General features: G+C 35.5%; 1 protein-coding gene across 1 annotated transcript in view; it reads right to left on the bottom strand.

Moving 5' to 3' along the window:
• The window catches only part of RpLP0-like (ribosomal protein LP0-like), a 36421-nt gene that overhangs the window by 5331 nt on the left and 10612 nt on the right, over positions 1-20478 (bottom strand). The window contains exon 3 of the mRNA XM_069848056.1: positions 13421-13570. Coding sequence (XP_069704157.1) covers positions 13421-13570 — 150 coding nt within the window. The remainder of the gene's footprint in view (positions 1-13420; positions 13571-20478) is intronic.

Consider the following 20478-nt stretch of genomic DNA (forward strand, 5'->3'; position numbering starts at 1 on the left):
CGGCTCTTTCCGTTATGAGATTCAACTGATTGGCACTTAATTTCACATTTCTCCTGAACTGTTAAGGTTCTGAAGTGAATAGACTGTAAATATTGTACAGAATTAAACATTGTTACACTTCTTACACTCACAACATTAAAGAAAATGTATTTAAAACTGCGCGCTACTGACAAGCTGCTGCAAATTTTGCAGCGCCTGGTGACTCTGGATTCACGGCCAGGGGCAGCAGGGGGAGGGGTAAAACTAACGCGCAAAGCATCCGAGAAGAGACTGGCAGCTCCAGGGGAGGAAGTGGCTTCACCCATAGTCCTTGTCTCTGGCTTCGCTCTGGCACCACCAGAGGAGGAAGTGACTTCCCTAACGATTGCGTGCACGTCAATGGAGCGAGATTTTAAAAAATTCGAGCCGCTAAATAGAGACTGTGTAATAAATGTATTTCACAACATAAAATGAGACAATAGTCACAAATGTCTGGGGGTGCTGCAGCTCCGCAGCCCCCCTTCGAAAGCCGCCCTTGCAGTCTCGTATGTTTCCAATGCCTGTTCCTTCTTCTTTTCCTCAATTCCAAAAAATATTAAGTTCTTTCTTCTCTGACCTTCTTCTAGATATTTCACCTTACTCTTCATTTGGTCATTTTCCTTCAGTAGAATTTCCAACTTCTTGTAGATCTCTTCAATGTTTGCTTCAAGGTTTACTACTGCTTGACTATTTTCTTCACTATTCGCCATTATTACACTGTTATGTGATGTCGGTGTCAATGCCTCTACTACAATATTTTCTCACTGCTGAGCTCTCTCCGCACACGTGTATACTGATCTGCTGTTCGCTGTGGATTGTTACTCTAATATGTCCACACTGAGAGGGCAGATCCATTTTAGTGTACACTTTGTCCATATAACGAACTATTTTGATTACTAAACAGAATTCTGTCATTCTACAATTGTCAATAAACTATTATACATAATGAGCAAAATACTATTTCGAGGCAATTAGTTTGATAAGCGTACTTACAATGGGTTACATCAGCTGCTTGTTTATGCAAATGAGGTGAGAAAATCCACCAACTATTAGGGAAAACACGGAAATTTTACTTGAACAAAGTAATGGGATAGGTTTGGAAGTAAATTCCGAAAAGACAAAGTATATGATGTCTTGTGACCAGAACATAGTACAAAATGGAAATATAAAAATTGGAAATTTATCTTTTGAAGAGGTGGAAAAATTCACATATCTTGGAGCAACAGTAACAAATATAAATTACACCCGAGAATATATATGGAAAATGCCTGCTATTATTCAGTTGAGAAGCTTTTGTCATCTAGTCTGCTTTCAAAAGCACTGAAAGTTACAATTTATAAACCTGTTACATTACTGGTTGTACTGTATGGTTGTGAAACTTGGACTCTCATTTTGAGAGATGAACAGAGGTTGAGAGTGTTTGAGAATAAGGTGCTTCAGAAAATATTTGGGGCTAAGAGGGATGAAGTTACAGGAGAATGGAGACAGTTACACAGTGCAGAACTGCACGCATTGTATTCTTCACCTAACATAATTAGAAACATTAAATCCAGACGTTTGAGATGGACAGAGCATGTAGCACATATGGGTGAATCCAGAAATACGTACAGAGTGTTAGTTGGGAAACCTGAGAGAAAAATACCTTTGGGGAGGCAGAGACATAGATGGGAGAATAATATGAAAATGGATTTGAAGAAGGTGGGATATGATGCTAGGGACTGGATTAATCTTGCTCAGAATAGAGACTGATGGCGGGCTTATGCGAGAGATCAATGAACCTCTGGGTTCTCTAAAAGCCATTTGTAAGTAAGTCCCTAAAAGTTTAAGGTGGTGGTGGTAGTGGTAGTGGTAGGGTAGTGGTGGTGGTGGTAGTAGTAGTATTAGTAGTAGTAGTAGTAGTAGTAGTAGTAGTAGTAGTAGTAGCAGCAGTAGGAGCAGCAGCAGCAGCAGCAGCAGCAGCAGTAGTAGTAGTAGTAGTAGTAGTAGTAGTAGTGGTGGTGGTAGTAGTAGTGTAGTGGTCGTGGTGGTGGTGGTGGTCGTAGTGGTGGTAGTAGTGGTAGTGGTGGTAGTGGTGGTGGTAGTAGTAGTAGTAGTAGTAGTAGTAGTAATAATAATAATAATAATGAGAGTCTTTTGTGATCATCTTTAATGCCAGGTGATGCTTATCTTTGTAAATTACATTTAGTAAATACCCTCCTTCATTCACTTGGCAAATGTATAGTCGACTCAGAAAACTATCCATCATACATGCCAGCATGTCACATGGAATGGCTGCAATTTCATCATGGATGGAAACCTGTAATTCCGCAATTGTCTTCTTGTGAGACAGAAGTTGGAAGCACAAATGTGGGCAGTAAAAATACCACTTATTAGGAGGGTTGTAAATCTGGCGTACTGTACGAGTATAAAGAGATAAAAAAAGTAAAAATTCTGGGATTGATTTAAAAGTTCGAAAACTTGTACAAACAATAGAAATGAAATAACAACGTGAAAGATACTTGTCAGAGGACTCTGAACATTTGTATAAGAAAGAAAAATGGAGTAACAACTTAAATATTCAAGGTCATACAAAAACCTATGAAGATGAAAGAGTAATGGAACGGAGATGAAAGAGTAATGGAACGGAGAAAAATTCTCTCCGGTGCCGGGATTTGAACCCGGGTTTTCAGCTCTACGTGCTGATGCTTTATCCACTAAGCCACACCGGATACAACCCCGACGTCGGACAGAATTGTCTCTGATTGAGTTCCATCTCTTGGGTTCCCTCTAGTGGCCGCCCTCTGCACTACGTCATAGATGTCTATGAACATAGGACCGAAGTATATATATATTATATATATATATATATATAAAAACCTATGAAGCTAATCACTCATCTTAAATATAATACAATCCAATTAGTTTATGTAGGTGAAGTCTGTCTAAAAAAAAAAAAAAAAACGTAAATATCATATTACTAAGGAGCAGATTCCTATGTTATTAAATATTATTTTTTCGTTTGATAAAACACAAATAACAAAGTAAAAAATTCCGAACATGAAGTCTCAAGTTTAAAACCCGAATTTTATTTCACATGAAAACACATATTTTCACAAAAAATTATGTAAAAACATATTTTCAGGAAATCTATTATAAACACATAAATCTTGGGGTTTATTTTTTACTTAAATAATTTTTTACAAGAACTTTTAAACATTTTAAAACCAAATCAATTATGTCACTCAGAAGTACTTTATCTTTTTAAGAATTCTTAGTTGCTTCGTGTTTCCAACCGCTATGTGGTGTATCCGTCATACATTTTGTAATAGTATCGCCTCAAGTTCTGAGAACTGCTAGGCAGCATATCAGTATTAGTATTAGATAATTAGAGAATAAATTAACATGGACAAGGAGGAGAGATCTTGCAACACATAATTAGGAATGTTTATTGTTGCTGAAGATGATTTCATTCCACGTTTTGTTTGAGAAACAGAACAGATAAGAGCTCGGGTATGAACATTATTTAATTTAAACAAATCTCTCACTAATGTCCATCAAGTGAGACAATACGTCTAGTTGTGATTCCCTGTTACTGGGCTTCGACAATCGATATCCTTCAAGATATACTGAAAGATGGTTGTTTCCTATTAGCAAATCTAAGCTTTTTGTGAAACACCATAAAAAAACTCGAAACATCCAAAAACCTGTTGTCTGAAACAAGGAGGTGCGTGCCGTGAAAATTAAACTAGACTCGCTACCAGGTTCAGAAGTACAAGTACTAAGGGACAAATTCCAGAATGTGTTTGGGAAAAACAGTGGATATTAAAAATTGTGTAAAGTTGCTCAAGTATTGGAGGGTGTGCCTGTAGGTGAAATTGACGGTGTTTGTGTTTGTGATATTCCTCTCTTTAAATATGCACGTCTGACGTCCTGTGATATGGAAAGATCGTTTTCACAGTATAAGTCGTTGTTCAGAGATAATCGGCATGCATTTGTGATGGAGAATTTGGAGATGACCTTTGTTGTTCACTGCAATTCTCGACCAACTACTATCACTCAAGTGTGGTGGGTGAGTACCTAGTAACATTTTTTCTTCCAAGCTAAGTAAGGTATTTTTGTCATATTTAAAAGAAATATTTTTTATATCAAAATTGCAGCTGAACAGAGCATAGGTTATTATGAAACTAAGAAAAAGAAATCGTGGTTTGATGAAGATTGTTGCATGGTAGTAGAAAGAAGGAAACAGGCAAAACTGAAATTCTTACAGGATCCAGTTGAGGCGAATAGAGATATTATTTCAATAAAAGATGGGAAGCAAATTGTACGCTTAGGAATAAAAAGAGAGATTACTTGAAGGAAAAACTGAATGAGGTAGAAACAAATAGTAAAAATAAAAACATTAGAGATTTATATAAGGGCATAAAGGAATTCAAGAATGGACATCAGGCAAGGTTAAACGTGATCAAGGATGAGAATGGTGACTTGCTTGCAGACGCTCATTCAATCCTGAATAGATGGAAAAACTATTTTGGATAACTCCTAAATATAAATAGGCCAAATAGAAATGATCGGGACGAAATTCAAATACAAACTGCTGAGCCATTTATACCCGAACCCACACTTTCTGAAGTCGAAATTGCGATAGAAAATCTGAAAAATTATAAGTCTCCAGGTATCGATCAAATTCCAGCAGAATTAATACAAGAGGGTGGAAGCGCATTATCTAAAGAAATTTATAAGCTTGTGCTTGCTATTTGGGAAAAGGAAATTGTACCAGAACAATGGAAGGAGTCCATAATCGTACCTATCTTTAAGAAGGGGGACAAGACTAACTGTAGCAACTTTCGAGGAATATCACTTTTGTTGACGTCGTACAAAATTTTGTCCAATATTCTTTTGAGAAGATTAACTCCATATGTAGATGAAATTATTGGGGATCATCAGTGTGGTTTTAGGCGTAATAGATCAACTATTGACCAGATATTTTGTATTCGACAGATAATGGAGAAAAAATGGGAATATAAGGGTACAGTGCATCAGTTATTCATAGATTTCAAAAAGGCTTATGACTCGGTTAAGAGGGAAGTTTTATATGATATTCTTATTGAATTTGGTATTCCCAAGAAACTAGTTCGATTAATTAAAATGTGTCTCAGTGAAACGTACAGCAGAGTTCGTATAGGTCAGTTTCTGTCAGATGCGTTTCCAATTCACTGTGGGCTAAAGCAAGGAGATGCACTATCACCTTTACTTTTTAACTTTGCTCTAGAGTATGCCATTAGGAAAGTCCAGGAAAACAGAGAGGGCTTGGAATTGAATGGGTTACATCAGCTGCTTGTCTATGCGGATGACGTGAATATGTTAGGAGAAAATCCACAAACAATTAGGGAAAACACGGGAATTTTACTGGAAGCAAGTAAAGAGATAGGTTTGGAAGTAAATCCCGAAAAGACAAAGTATATGATTATGTCTCATGACCAGAATATTGTACGAAATGGAAATATAAAAGTTGGAAATTTATCTTTTGAAGAGGTGGAGAAGTTCAAATATCTTGGAGCAACAGTAACAAATATAAATTATATTCGGGAGGAAATTAAACACAGAATAAATATGGGAAATGCCTGTTATTATTCGGTTGAGAAGCTTTTATCATCCAGTCTGCTGTCAAAAAATCTGAAAGTTAGAATTTATAAAACAGGTTATTCTTTATGGTTGTGAAACTTGGACTCCCACTTTGAGAGAGGAACAGAGGTTAAGAGTGTTTGACAATAAGGTGCTTAGGAAAATATTTGGGGCTAAGAGGGATGAAGTTACAGGAGAATGGAGAAAGTTACACAACACAGACCTGCACGCATTGTATTCTTCACCTGACATAATTAGGAACATAAAATCCAGACGTTTGAGATGGGCAGGGCATGTAGCACGTATGGGCAAATCCAGAAATGCATATAGAGTGTTAGTTGGAAGGCCGGAGGGAAAAAGACCTTTGGGAAGGCCGAGACGTAGATGGGAGGATAATATTAAAATGGATTTGAGGGAGGTGGGATATGATGATAGAGAATGGATTAATCTTGCTCAGGATAGGGACCAATGGCAGGCTTATGTGAGGGCGGCAATGAACCTCCGGGTTCCTTAAAAGCCAGTAAGTAAGTAAGTAAGCAAATATTTTCGTACTTTTAGCAGATAAAAAATAAATATATTTAAATTTTTTAGCACATAAAAATCCACTCCCTACATATTACTATAATGTACCGAAGTACATATGGAGTTTCAGTGCAGTAATTCTGCATTTCCATATGGTGAAGAATCAATAGTATGGAGAAAATTCTCTCCAGCACCAAGACTCGAACCTGGGTTTCCAGCTTTATGTGCTGGCACTTTATCCACTAAGCCACACTGGATTCAAGTTCCGATGCCGGATTGAATCCCTCTCATTTTTAAGTTCTACCTCCTGTGTTCCCCTTTGTTGGCCTACCCTTGTGTACCGTGTCACAGTACATGTGACAGTAGACACAATATCCAATCACAAGTACAGAGATGCACTCATTACGAGTGATTTAGTGACATGGTGCAGTCTTGAATCACAAAGTGATTACTTATTCTTTATCATATTACTATGATGTACTGAAGTACATATGGAGTTTCAGTGCAGTAATTCTGATTTCAATATGGCATTACTGCATGAAACTCAATAGGTATTTCGGTACATCATAGTAATATGATAAAGCATAAGTAATCACTTCGTAATTCACGACGACGCCATGTTCCGTCAGACCCCGACCACTTAGTCACTCGTAATGAGTGCACCTCTGTACTTGTGGTTGGGCATTGTGTCTACTGTCACACATACTGTGACACGGTACACGAGGGTAGGCCAACAAAGAGGAACACAGCAGTAGAACTTAAAAATGAGAGGGATTCAATCCGGCATCGGAACTTGAATCCAGTGTGGCATAATGGATAAGTCGCCAGCACGTAAAACTGGAAACCTGGGTTCGAGTCTCGGTGCCAGAGAGAATTTTCTCCGTTCTATCGATTCTTCCCATATGTAAACATCAGGCCATAGCTCTTAAGTTAATTACATCTACCAAATATTTTATAATCTGATATAATATCCTGTTTAGTAAATTACAGAAAATAAAAAGCACAGCCTACTTAATTGTAATAAAAGCATTTAAATTATTTTTATGATTATTTTAAAATAGATATATGACATTTCTATTTAACTATCACTCAGTAGACAGTTTAATACTCATAATTCTGACATTTTCTTCTGTTATATAGCCATAGCAAACGCATTATTAAACTGGCTTACTTTTATAATTGTCTGAAGAAGAAATGAAGACTTCCTCCAGGAGCTGAAAGTTGAACCAATTTTGCAATACTTTTATAGTTACAGAACACAATGGAAATATCATATAGATAGAATGAACAACATATATACCGTGAGGTCGTTGACTTCCTGGAAGATCTAAAAGGAGATGGCTTGAGACCGTAACAGGCCAACAACTTGATGACGATGATGCAGTAATCAAACTGAATATAAATTACTGCCAGTATGCACAGACTTTTTTTGTGATACAACTATTTTGGGGATTTCTTAAATAAGACATTGCTCATGTGCACAAACTAAATAACATATACAAGACATCATGTACTACTGCAGGAATGTCTAAGAGAAGGTACAGAGTATGTAGGCCATGTTCTGATAAGAAAATATTATAAACAAATACACTAATTAATAAGATTACTAAAAAAACTGGACTCGCTTTCAGCAGTGTTTCCAAAATCCTTGTAAACGAGGATTCTTTTTTTTTCTGCTTCCTTACCCTGAATGATGTAAATTTCAGATTCAACTTCATTTATAACACGTTTACTGGAGGAAGGTGTTTATTTCAACCACAAATCTAAACCCATTTTTCACTTATTACATTCACACGCAAAACAAATACGTCGCACTTGCCAAATACAAACCCATGACACCAACAGGACAAAAACAAATACAATATACTCTTGATTATCCGTGCGCAGTTTATCTGGTTCGCAAATTATCCGTGCATGGCTTACGCTCGAAAATAAATTTTTACTTATTGATATAAACTGAACACAATAAGAAATTAAGCTGTGTTGGAAAGACTGGACGAAGAAAGAATGATGCTGAAACTAATTAGAAAGAGGAAAAGGAATTGGTTGGGTCAATGGTTGAGAAGAAACTGTCTCCTGAAGGATGCACTGGAAGGAATGGTGAATGGGAGAAGAGTTCGGGACAGAAGAAGATTATCAGATGATAGACGACATTAAGATATATGAATCATATGAAGAGACAAAGAGGAAGGCAGAAAATAGGAAATACTGGAGAATGCTGAGTTTGGGGTGAAAGACCTGCTATTGGACAGAACATTATGAATGAATGAATGAATGAATATAAACTGACAAGAAATCATGAAAAAATTATACTGGACTTCAAATTAAAATGGTAGGTTGTGAAACTAAGCTTTGCTGCTTTGAAGTGAACAGTTCCCTTTGAGGAAGTGGAAAAAGAAATTTACTTTTGTTTTCTACAATCCTAAATTGTAACTGAATTTTAATCTTATGTGTAAAATGATATACAACTACTGTGTCTATTACAATAAATACGAAGTTAAACATGGACTTAAAAGTACATACTGTATTTGTTCACCAATTAGGCCTACATACTATATGGTACATGCAAAATAATAAATTTTCGTATTAACCATTTTTTCGAATTAATCTGGGTATCTCTTCCTGGTCATTAGCCTGGATAAGCAAGAGGATATTATACTAAACTTCACTCAATGTGACATAGATTGTCGTAAGGGGGCGGATTTTAGCATATTTGTATGTTTTGTTCTTTAGTTGAAAATCATATGCCATCATTATATAAATGCATTTGAAGTTATTTGTAACCAAAAGATTTTATGGTATTTAAAGGGTTAATGCATATTTTATCTTTTAGCGCATATAAAAGCATATTTTGTTATTTGTTTTAGCAATCTGGTACTTAAACCAAGATTAAGAATATGGAAAAAAAAAAAAAAAAAAATGTAATACAGAAGAAATGCAGACACTGAAATACATTATACAGTAGTTATAAAAAAATTACTGCAATCTGACAACTTGCAGACAGTGCACTATTGTAATATTGTGACATTATGAGGGATGACAGTTGAGATTAAAAGGACAGATAATGAAAACAAGAACCAGCTTATCATCTACTACGCACGTATATAGAGAAGTGTTGATGGACTTCTTTGTGCTCACGAAACTCGAATTTCGCTGTCTATCATCAATAATAAGTACACGTAAAATAATGCGATTTTATGTTTTCTGCTTGCCAACATGGAAAATCAGAATATTTCATTTTCTTATGATGAAACGTCAGAGAAACTTCGACAGTGTGTAGAGTGCATTGTATTTTAAAACATATTTTAAAGCAGCTTAGCCACAAAAAAATTATTAATTTTGAATTAGTTTTTTTTTAACAAAGCCCAACGAAAAAGAGCAAGAAGTGTCAGTTTTTTATTATTATTTTTTTTTTATAAATTTAATAGTGCATATTTTGTTATTTTCAGTGCATATATTCTGTTTTTTAAGTGCTTATGTGCATGCATATTTTGCAGCTTTTTAGTACATATGAATCCGCTCCCTTGTCACGAGTCCAGATTAAAACTGAAACTGAATATTGAATAAACTAACCAAAATCACGTAAAGTGAACTGGGTAGGCATTGGATACATACATACATTTAATAAACGGATAAATCATGTGGTTGTCCATTGTTGCGATTAAAATTTTAAATGATATTAGGTTTGTTCCAGCAAGCAATTCAGAACGTGTTACGAACTAATACCAAACATCTTTTGATGCATGTGCTAGTTGAGTACGTTCATAAAGTTAGTTCAGGATGTTACGTCGGAACATTTCTTGAGCTGTTCTTTCATGGTCTTCAGAGTTTCTTCATATTAAAATTATATTCAACTTCCGAACTTAATTCGACATCAACTTAGCTTTCACCTTCAAAATCACTATTTTTTTTTATCTTAACCTATCCAGTCTCGAAGCATTTTAACCTCAACCTCAGATTAAACCATCTGAGCATGCGTCAGCAGGTCAGAATTCCAAATTCCTGCTCTTAATTGAGAATCAATTTCACTCGTTCTGTACGAATTTCAAAGCATGTTGGAACAGGAAACTGGGAGTTCAGAATCAGTTCAAGTCTTGTTGGAATGCATATTGGGAGATATTAATAATGTTGAGTTGTTACTTATTACTCGACAATTCCGAGTTCTAACTCGCATGTGTATTAATAAACATATTTATCTCTCACTCAGGCTGGCACTGACCTTTGATCCTTGAGTAACAACTCTCGATGATGCAACACACGAGTGACAAGTCATTATTCGATATTAATAAACGTTACCTCTCACTCATATAATTGAGTTTATACTACCAACTTTTTGAGTTACTTGAATAGGTGACTCAAAGTGGTTGAGTGAAGTTAATAAATCGTAATGATGAGGTATATTAATGTTGTATAACGCAGAAGAAAAGGTATAAACCTCGCAGAGAAGCTTGTAAACATAGTTACAAAGATTTGTACAAATTTAAGAAGTAGAACATACAGTGGCTAGCGCAGCATTTTTTGCAAAAATCAAATGGGGAAAGAGGAAGAGCTCTCGATAATGAAATGAAAATGAGAATTTTCTTACCATATGTAGGCGATCCAGGTTTTCAAATGAGCGTTTCAGAGGATATTGGTATTTCCCAAGGTACTGTGTCACTTTTCATTTCATTTATTGTATTTCATAGATCTTATGTTAGCATTAAAGCTTCAAGATATGAAACGAGTTAAACAACTTTTTGGTGCGATGAAGTGAGGCTGAGGATTACTTGGCACTTGCCTTACAGTTGGGAAATCTCGGAAAAAACCCAATCAGGTGATCAGTACAAGGAGAAATAGTTACGCTTGTGGCTCTACAAAATTATAGTACAATGCATAGCAAGAAGTTTCATCAGTTGATCTATACAAACATATGCAAGACACAGAAAGCAGATTAATTCAATTTATAAGCATACATTCTCTTACATTAAATAAATAATAATAAGTAAACAGTTCGTCAGTTATATAGAAGGTATGTATATGTAGATATTTTGTTAATTACGTTCTCAACATTTTCTTATGGGCCTTCAAAGCTTTAATATAATCAGGCAGTGCATTGAAGACTGTAATAGGTAAATGAATAGTGAACTCCTTTTCTTATATCAGCTTAGAGTAACAGAGGATAGATGGAGATCTGATTTGTGTCTAGTATTAAAATTGTAAATGTTTTGAGTAGTATTAAATATTCCTTGGTTTTTAATTTAAAACATCATCAGGGAAAGAGTGTAATCACAATGTACAGTAAAGATTTCTAAATTTTGGAAAATCTTTTTACCTGATGTCCTTCTATGTCATTATCCTTATAGCTTTCTTTTATAAAACAAATTCTAACTTCAGGGAAGTTGCAGATGCTTTGAAATTAAAAGCATTTAATTGGATTCAAATTCCAACAAGTGTCCAGGAGTTACAGGATGTAAAAAGGAAGTGGAAGTACTCATTTCCTGACGCCATTGAAGCTGTGGATTGTACCAATATTTTTATTAAAAAAGAAAATGAACATGGCGATGAGTATTTTAGCAAAAAAAAGTCTTGCCAGCCCTAATGTACGAGCTACCTACAATGCCAAGGAAGAATTCACAAGCGTGGATAATTATTATTTCTACATTAGGCTTATATGGAGAAATTCGGATGTTTGTAGAGCAATGATTGGCAACAATGCCAATGCACTTCTTCTAGGTGATATGGGCTATGGAATTCTGTGGTTCCAAGGCAAAAGATGATATTTAAATTGTTGTTGAAAATGAGATTTTGCGATATGTTATGCATCCTGCTGGTATCTTTGTTATGGCAAAAGATGACATGTATATCTCTATTATTTTTTTCTCTAATCCACTGTTATGAAACATGATTCCTACGATTTTATACGGTTGTTTAAAATACATCTGTACATGCTCGCTCTTGAAAAGTGAAATAAATGACAGAGGTCTACCACATTTTGTCTTGGAGCCACAGAATTGCTCCTTGGCTTATTACTTTACCATCACTCCACAACAAAGAGCCTACAATAAATGTATACCAGTAACGAAAGAACATGCGATTATAGAGAGATGTTTCGGCCAAGTGAAGCAACGTTATATTGCACAAGGTAACTAAACACCTACTTGAAGATTAAGTTCCATTACTGTAGGACGAAGTAGAGGAAGATAGATAGAATTAGCGAACAGATTGTATGTATCACTCAGGCGAGTCATTAGAAAGGAAATACTAATAATATACAGCATACACATATAGGTAAGTTTATCATCACATTATATTGTTACATATTCATAAGTTTTTTTTTTCTTTTTTTTGCTTCAGTGAAGACTATGTTACAAATTCCTTTGCATTTGTCTTCAAGTCTTCAATGACAGAAAAAGACTTCCTACTTCTCACTTCCGGTAACTGGTTTAGTGAATAATAATATGCGATGTTGTTTCAAAATATTAAAAAATGAAGTTTGAAACTGCACATTTTTCTCCCCTATGATCGAAACAAAAGTATATTTACAAACCGAATGTGACGAAGACTTCCCTCTGCAAGGAGCTCTAGTCTAAACATTGATAACTTGCATAGCATGTCTAGGCGATAAAATGTGAGTAACAACTCAGAGTCATGAGTGAGATATGTCCAGGAGGGGAAAATATTTATTAATATGAAATTCAGACTAATCACTCACTCGCCCCTTTACCACTCACTCGCCCCTTTACCACTCACTGAGTTGTCCGATACATCTCACTCACTCTCAAGCATTTTTATTAATATCTGCCATTGAGATACTGTGCATGAGCAGGCAGTTCAGAATCGTGCTGAAACAAACCTATTGATAAATGATTTTCATAAATAAAAGTAAATTGTTGAAAGGACAAATAGTTAATGCTTTAATTTTAATTCTCCTCTACTAAAAGTAAAACTGATATTATTAACACTTATTTAAAATTTATTCAATTGCAGACGCTATTGTTAAGCCACTCATGACATGAAAGATGGAAAGCGGTCTGCCTTGTACCGGAGAGATGGTGTGCAGAAAGAGATAAACAGCAATGACAATAATGAGCGAGTTAACACTACTGGTTAGTGTAACTGATTGTCTGACCACATTCACTATTTTGACTGCTGGTATGCTTTTTGGCAACTTACTTTACTTCTGGTATGCCATTCTGGCTTATAATGGTTCAATTCGGTCACTGTGGTGGTGGTGGTGATGATGATGATGATGATGATAGTAATATTATCTATTAAAGTAAAAATTTTAACTAGTACTTACTCTAGAACTTCTTCCATTTCCTTATTCGTGAAGAGTAAACCACACTGTCCAATCAGCTGTTTTGCCAATTTATGAAGTTTATTTTGCACCTCAGTTTCCTTCGTCTTTCCAAGACCTAATGCCATCACTTTATTTTTACCGAAGAAAAATCTGTAATCAAAGTGACACCCAAAGGAAATGATTTGACTAAAATAATGTATTTAAAATAGGGGACACTTTAATTTAGTATATATACATGATATAGTTCATACTCAAACAAAAGATAAACCATAATAGAGAAGAACAGAACAAGAAGATCCTTTAAATAAGAAATATGAAGGTAAGGATAAACATGCTGGTAAGATTAAACACCTTTTATGAAGAAACGTGGAAATAGGCCACGACTGTATAGATGAACACCTTCAATGAATGCAAATTGTCTCAGGAACAGGGTGCTTCCTGTGCAGAAAGGAGGCATAGCTCGAAACAAGGAACACCTGTTACACTGCAGGGAAAAGGACTGATGAGATCCAGGACTGTACTGGGAAGCACAATGACAAACTGTGTGAAACCAAGCTCCAGCCGTTTGAAAACAACAACAGCAATGGCAATGATATACTGTAGTTCGTCCATATTTTGAAATGTCACAATTAAATGTACATTATGTTATGGTAATATTCACGGTAAGTATAAACGGTAAAAGCCATGAACTGGATGTGAGGTAGCAAACCCTGCCTGTTACGTCAGCCGTTGTACACTCCACGTGGCGGGGCTTGCCAGTCATACAGTAGTTTGAGGGTTTGAGTGGAAATTATTTCTTTTTTGCGTGTGTAAATAGTGATTGTACATAATTTTGTGTTTGATTGTGATAGGTCTATTTAATTCTGTACATATAAATAAGTTTAATCATAAGGTCATTTCTGGAAAATGTTAATAGAAATACTGTTTATGCTATGTTTCTCAGTAAAATGTCTTACAACTGTATATTGCATAATTAAAATATAAACTTAATTTGTTCTAGGGACTAATATTATGACATACAATTGATAGTAGCTGTTGTGAAAACAAATCAAGAAAAAAACGCCTTTTGTATGCGCCATTGCTATCTGCTCAAATATAACAAGGATTTCTACTCGCACAAGTATCACTTTCCACAGATTGTCTAAGCAACATGAGCGTAGATAAAAAATGGGCATATTTGTGTAAAAGGCAAGATCTTTCAATGAAGAAACCGCAAGAGTCTGTTCTGATCATTTTAGTGAAAATGATTATGAAAGTGAATTTAAAGCAGAGCTTTCAAATTTGAAACCTAAAAGAATACTACGTGAATGCGCTGAACCCCATCTAAATATACTGAATTCTAATCCCCAATCAAATAATGATGCTGCACAACACCGGGCTCAACGCATGGAGAGGAGAAATAACATAAAGTTCCTAGAAAATGTGTTGGATTCCAGCTTCTCAAACACGGGAGAAAATTATTGTTCTACAATTAATAATGAAAATGAAAAAGTGTTCACTAATTCTAGTATCTCTGACACGGAAAAATTGATATTTGAAAATAAATTGTTGAAATCCAAAAATAGACACATTCGAAGTGAATTACAGAACTAGAAGAAACTTTGAAGGAATTAAAACATGAAAATATGTACTTAGAAGCCTGTATTAAGACCTTTGAAAATGAAAGTATTAAATTTTCCTCCATTTTCAGTCGTCAACAAAAATCCCTGTTAATAACTGGAAGAACAGTAACTTGGAGGGGGGGGGGAGGGGTCGAAGATGTTCCTGTAGCAGTCACATTACGAGCTCTGTCTAAAAAGCCTATGATTTGATAAGACAACTTAAATTCCATTACCCTCTCCTCGAACCTTACAAAGGTGCCTCTCCACCATAAAATACCATGTACGTTTGATCTCTTTCAGTTTTGAGATCTTAAAATATAATATAAATAATATGAATAACATGGAAAAAAAAATAATAGACGAAAGTGCCCTAAACCGGACTCCTCCCCCTAAAGCGAACCCCCAGTCTCCTGGCTCTGGATTCTTCTTAACTCTAGCAGAACTAAGTGTAAATATTAGTTTAGGTTTCTACCATGCTGTAGCGGAGCACACACGTTACCCGCTTCAATTGATGCTTATCAGTCTGCAATTACGTGTTTTGAAAGTGGAAAAAGTTTTTACACTGTGCTCCATTTTTTTTTTTTTTTTTTTTTCCCCCCCTAGATATTGGCAGGTAAGCCTTTCGACCAATATATATTCTTTAATGGTAAGGTTTAAGGTTATTTCTTGTCAATGAGCCGTTTAATTTAGATGTTTGGTTAAAAATCGATTGAGTTAACAAAGTTGGCTATAGTGGCATAAACCAGACCCCCTTCAGTTGCCTAAACTGGACCCCTTATTTTTTCATGTTTAAAGTCTACCTGTAATTGTGCACACTCTTATTCTCTTGGAATTCTGTTCCAAATTTCAAGAGGATAATGGGGAACGAAGGAGCAATCTTTACAGCGTACAATTCAGAGTTGATCCAAATGAACACTTTCACTCAGTGGTTTTGACACTTCGAGTTTGCCAATCCTACAAAGAAAAAACCTGTGCTGTTGCTCTTGGATGGCCACTTTAGCCACACACAGAATATTGATCTGATCAATTTGGCAAAAACAAATCATGTTACCATTGTGTCACTGCCACCTCACTCTTCACACAAACTATAACCTTTGGACAAAACTTTCATGGGTCCCCTCAAAGTTCACTACAGCAAGGAAATCAGGCAGTGGTTAAGGCACAATGAACGTGCTGTCAGTGCTTTTGATGCAATGGACCTGTTTGGCAAAGCCTATATTAGATGCCAAACAGCTCAAATAGCAATCAATGGATTTAAAGCAACCCTTGAACAAGAAGCTGTTTTCAGATCCGAATACATTGAAGAGGCAAACAAAAAACGAAATTTCTCTCTCTATGAATCTGTGTTGAAGAAACAAACAGCAGGAAATCAGAACTTTCCAGGGAACAGAGAAGAATGTGATGTGAACGATCCACAAGTTATTGTAGAGTTTGACCCAAATCAACCATCAACATCTTCGGCAGGTCAGGGTGTTTCTGTCATCAGCTACACTTGAGGATCCTCAGGGTTCCACATCTTCTAAGACAAGCCCGTCTGACATCACTCCCATTCCAAAATTAAAAAAAGAAGTTCTCGAATAGGGGGCAAAAGACCTGCAGTTCTACGGTCATCACATCTACATCTTATAACGCCCAATTGGTGGAAGCTAAAAAAGCTACAGAAGTCATGGAAGCTGAACAACAAGCACAGAATTGTGCTCAAGGCCGCGAAAGTAATCGCAGCCAGGGATGTGATTCAGCAGTACAGCCTTCAAGAAAAGGGAAAGGGCTTGTGAAAAAGCATCTAAATTTTGAGAAAAATGTGAAAGAATCAAGCACTGAAGATGAAAACAATGTGATCTCTGAAATATATGAATTTCATCTTTTCTCGGGAGTTTCCTCATCCAAAGATGATGCTTGGTGTTTTTTGTGACAGCAAATTTTCGGAGGATTCTAAAGGGGAACTTTGGGTCATGTGCGCTATGTGCTGGGACTGAAAAGGACATAAACATCTGCGATTTTTGTCGCTAAACGATTTAATTTTGTTGTACGTTTTGTGTATCATTTTTGAATACATCCTATATCATTTTTTAAAAACTAAAACCTGTAATTGTAATATTATACTTATACTTTGTAACTAGATTATGTTTTCTCTCATTTAATACCTTTTTCCAAATTTGTTTAGTGTTATTTTGATTATTTTTACAAGGGGTCCAATTTTGGCAACTATTTTTCAAATCTCCAAAGTGTAAGGTTATTGAAAATAATTTTTTTTCATACTAATTTTTAATTATATTTTCTAAAAGTAAAATGTAAATGGTGCATAACATTATAAAGTAAATATTACATGCTTTTAAAACATAATTTTTTACTATTTTATATTTTTTTTAAATCAAAAACAAAATGGGCGTCCGGTTTTGGACACTTTCCTGTAATAATAATAATAATAATAATAATAATAATAATAATAATAATAATAATAATAATAATAATAATAACAACAACAATAATAATAATAATAATAATAATAATAATAATAATAATAATAATAATAATAAGTTTTGATGAAATGAAAGTGCAGCACAGCATTTCTTACGACAATACATTTGACTGTTTTGGAAGCCCACACAATAACATTCAAGTTATGATGATAAGCATTCTTGTAAGTCATTGCAAACAACCAATATTTTACGATCTAACAGTGCAGTAACCCCTGCCATTCTTCATACTGCTGTAAATGAATTGGAGAATGTAGGTCTAAGGATGAGAGAATTCGTAAGTGACATGGGGCTGCATAATATGCGAATTCTGTCAAAGTTGGATCTGTGTCCAAAATAAAACCCAATTTCAGAACACTAACACTTCTGAAAGAACAATATGGGCTTTTCGTAATGTGCCACATGCACTGGAATTGTTAAGAAACGATCTTCTTGATAGTGGTTTCCAATTATCAAGCGACAAAATTGTGAACGAGAATACATTTTTAAAACTTCTAGATTGCAATATAGGAGATCTGAAATATATATATACAAGATACAAAATGATCATTTAACTCTGTGTGAAATGAAGAGGCAAAATGTAAGAAAGGCCGCAAAAGTTCTTTCTAATGCAATGTCCAAAGCCATTTTGCACCTTATTCCCGAAGAAAAGCATGTGTTAGAATTCATAAAATATGTTTCAGCCACTGAATAATAGCAATAATTTAAAGAACAGCTATAGCATGGAAACTAAAAAATAGGATCAGGCTTTAGATGAATTATTTCATTTTGAATCTTACTCTAGTAGGCTCTGAGGATGGTGTGATGAAGCACCGAAACAGCTGTAAGCCGCACAGACTTACATAATTAACACGAGTAAGTCCGTTAATTAATCAATTACTTGAATTATTTCAGTTGTGCAACTCAATACGTGTATGTGGTAAGAAAGTTATTTTGCCATTTCAGGAAGGATTTTTTATTTTTATACAGAGTGTTCGAGGTCTGTTTGAGGAACTGAAGAGAGACAAGTACAAGTACCTTATGACATCTAGATTAAATCATTTCCGTCAGTAGCAAGACAGTAGCAAGACTGTTTCTAGCAAGACAGGCCTATTCTTGTATGACAACTTGATGTCAGAGTTTCTAATTTATAGACCCTAAAGAACAGTTTAGAAATCACAACACAACTTTTTTTTCTCCATTTTATAGTTTTTCTCAGAATTGAGTAGTAGAACAGATATTGACCTGCTCTGTCTACAACCTTCATATATTTGTTATATTGAATGATGCAAGAGAGCTTTCACACAGCCTCCTCTAGCATTTTCCTTTCTTCCAAGTGTCACCAACTAACTTCTCTCTTCTTTCGTCTTTCAAAATCTAGAGAAGACGTCATCCTCCCTATATAATACGCTCTGTCCTGCTGTTAAATTATTTCTTTCTTCAACGAAAGACTTCGAAAGCTCTCTGTTGCTTCTTATTGTACCAAAAACCCTTGCCTTTCTTTCAAGAATATGCCATAGATCGAACTTCGGTTCCAGAAAGAGGATATCATGTCTGTTTTCAATCTCTTTCCTTCAGTAGCATACGAGTAAATTTCCATGTTACATATTACCTTGTAGTGACCTCATTTACCATTCTCACGAGACTGCCGTGTTTTACTAATTTTCCAGAATTACATGTCCATATTCTTAGATAGCTTCTAAGGAATAATTGCCTCATTCAGGGACAGTTCCAACTGAAATTTTATTGACAGTTTGAGAATGTTACTGTATGCTATAAAGTTTTAGACGAGGGGGAGGGGGGACGAAGGACCCAAAGGTAACAAGAAACTTTCTAGTCTGTAATATGTTACGGAACTTAAAACCCTATGACTTAAACTACAAAAGTTGACACATGACAAAACAAACCCTTACGTAAAACCAGAAATCTCAGTGGCTCCCAACACAAAACGCTGGCCACCTAACTACAGAGATTTCTGTAGCCTGACGCTAATATGTTAAGTAATAGTGCTCATTGTATTTTGCTGCGTGTATGTTATAGTGTTACTGTTTTCCTCCATTCTAAATTCATGACACATAAGCTTTCACACTTTGTACAACGGATGACTTAGAGAAGGGTGGGGCTTGCCTACTAGTCTGCGTGTGGTGAGTACTGTGTTATACCTACTGTGGTAATATTAACAATCTACCACATATACATGAGTTCGACAGCAAACCACATTATAGTATATTTCAGGGATAAAATCTAGAATCTGAATAATGACTTGAGCTACTGCACACTTATCTGTAGTTGTGTAGTAGCCTACAGATCTACATACGGTCCTTGCTCTTTCCTGATCTCATCAATCAATCAATCAATCAATCATGTGTACTATGAATGAGGGTTCTGACTGTGTCCACTGCAAATGCAGGATTCAAGGCTAGCACAATTTTGATACAGACAAGCAATGGGTGGCAATGAGAATTCAGGAGCTTATAATAACAAAATGTTATTGTTGCCAAATATACTAGTTTTATGGTTAGGATGGGTTAGAATAGGTTAGGTTAGCTTATTTTTTTTTTAGTAGGTTATTTTACGATGCTTTATCAACAGCTAAGGTATTTAGTGTCTGAATGAGATGAAGGTGATAATGCCGGTGAAATGAGTCCAGGGTCCAACACCGAAAGTTACCCAGCATTTGCTCATATTGGGTTGAGGGAAAACCCCGGAAAAAACCTCAACCAGGTAACTTGCCCCAACCAGGAATCGAACCCGGGCCACCTGGTTTCGCAGCTAGACATGCTAATTATTACTCCAGAGGTGTGGACAGGTTAGCTTAGGTTTTCCTTGCATTAAATAAGGTTAGTTTAGGTTAGGTTAAATTAAACATTCTTTACCTTAAGTTAGGTTAGTTTAGGTTAGCTTAGCTAACATTATCTAAGGATAGGATTGGTGAAAGGCTTTTCATCATACATACAGAATGGGTATATAGTAGTGGCAAGGTCTTTCAGGAATGTTACAA

This window comes from Periplaneta americana, chromosome 15 (assembly GCF_040183065.1).
Source record: "Periplaneta americana isolate PAMFEO1 chromosome 15, P.americana_PAMFEO1_priV1, whole genome shotgun sequence".
NCBI classification, from domain to species: domain Eukaryota; kingdom Metazoa; phylum Arthropoda; class Insecta; order Blattodea; family Blattidae; genus Periplaneta; species Periplaneta americana.